At 45.0% G+C, this 971-nt stretch overlaps 1 protein-coding gene across 1 annotated transcript in view; it reads left to right on the top strand.

Annotated features, from left to right (window-relative positions):
• Positions 1–337: 337 nt before the first annotated feature.
• Positions 338–971, top strand: part of NR2F2 (nuclear receptor subfamily 2, group F, member 2) — a 12,252-nt gene continuing 11,618 nt past the window's right edge. Inside the window, exon 1 of the mRNA XM_009887116.1 lies at positions 338–524. Within this exon, the coding sequence (XP_009885418.1) occupies positions 482–524 (43 nt within the window). The 5' untranslated portion in view covers positions 338–481. The remainder of the gene's footprint in view (positions 525–971) is intronic.

Here is a 971-nt window from a genome sequence, read left to right as displayed (position 1 = left end):
CGCTCTTCCTTCTAAGGAATGAAATGAGAGACAAGGATCACTCAAAGACATCTCCTTCCTGGGGCTTGGGGATTTTTTCTTAAAGGCGAGGCGCACATTCCTAAGCAGCTATGTACAAAGCCCCCCCTGAAATCTTGTCTGTGTAAAGTTAGAGTGTGTTCAGGATTTTTTTTTTCCTCTCTCCCAAGGCTGATCGCTAATAATACATCGAAAGCACTTCCCTTTAGGTTGTGGGAAATCTATTCCCTTCACCTTGCCTCCTTTTTTTTTCCCCCTGAAGGCTGTAACTTTTCTTTTTTTTTTTCTCTCCCTCTTTTTTTTTTTTTTATCAGTTTGCACAATCGCTTAGATAAACACCAAGAAGGAGACTTCTCTTTAATTACCCAACGCACATCTTTCTGGGGGGCAAACAGCGGTCTGATTATTTTTTTTTGTTTGTTTGTTTCACCTGCCAAACTAAAGGAGAGGTAGAAAAAGGAAGATGCAAGCGATTTGGGACCTTGAACAAGGCAAATATGGTTTTGGTATGTTTACTTATAGTTTTTTTTCTTCTTCTTTGACACTTTTTTCGGGCAATGTGTTGTGATTCTTGTGTTTCTCTTTTAAGGAAAACAAAAAATCAAAAAAAGCAAATGTTAGCTAACGTACGTCTTAAACGATCGTTTCTAAGGTTACGTGGGTTGCTCTAAGGAGGGGAAGAGGGGAGGGGGGGAGACCCAAGTATGTGTAATTGCAGCACCATCAGTTAGCACGTCCTTTAGCTAAATAAAGCAAGCAGCAAACAAACAAACAAGCCAGCAAACCCAAGGACCGGAATCGGTTTCCAGGTCCGAGGCGAGGCAAAAAGCCTCAAAGTCATTTCCAAAAGCAGCGTCCAGGAGCAGCGCCCGGTCGCAGCGTCCCCTGCCCGGGCTGCGGGCTGCTGGGGGCAGCGGCGGACTGACCTGGTGGGGAGGGTGGGGAGGGGAGGA

This window comes from Charadrius vociferus, unplaced genomic scaffold (assembly GCF_000708025.1).
Source record: "Charadrius vociferus isolate BGI_N301 unplaced genomic scaffold, ASM70802v2 scaffold190, whole genome shotgun sequence".
Classification (NCBI taxonomy): Eukaryota; Metazoa; Chordata; class Aves; order Charadriiformes; family Charadriidae; genus Charadrius; species Charadrius vociferus.
The sequence above is the reverse complement of the archived record's forward strand: the minus strand, read 5'-3'. Positions and strand labels throughout refer to the sequence as shown.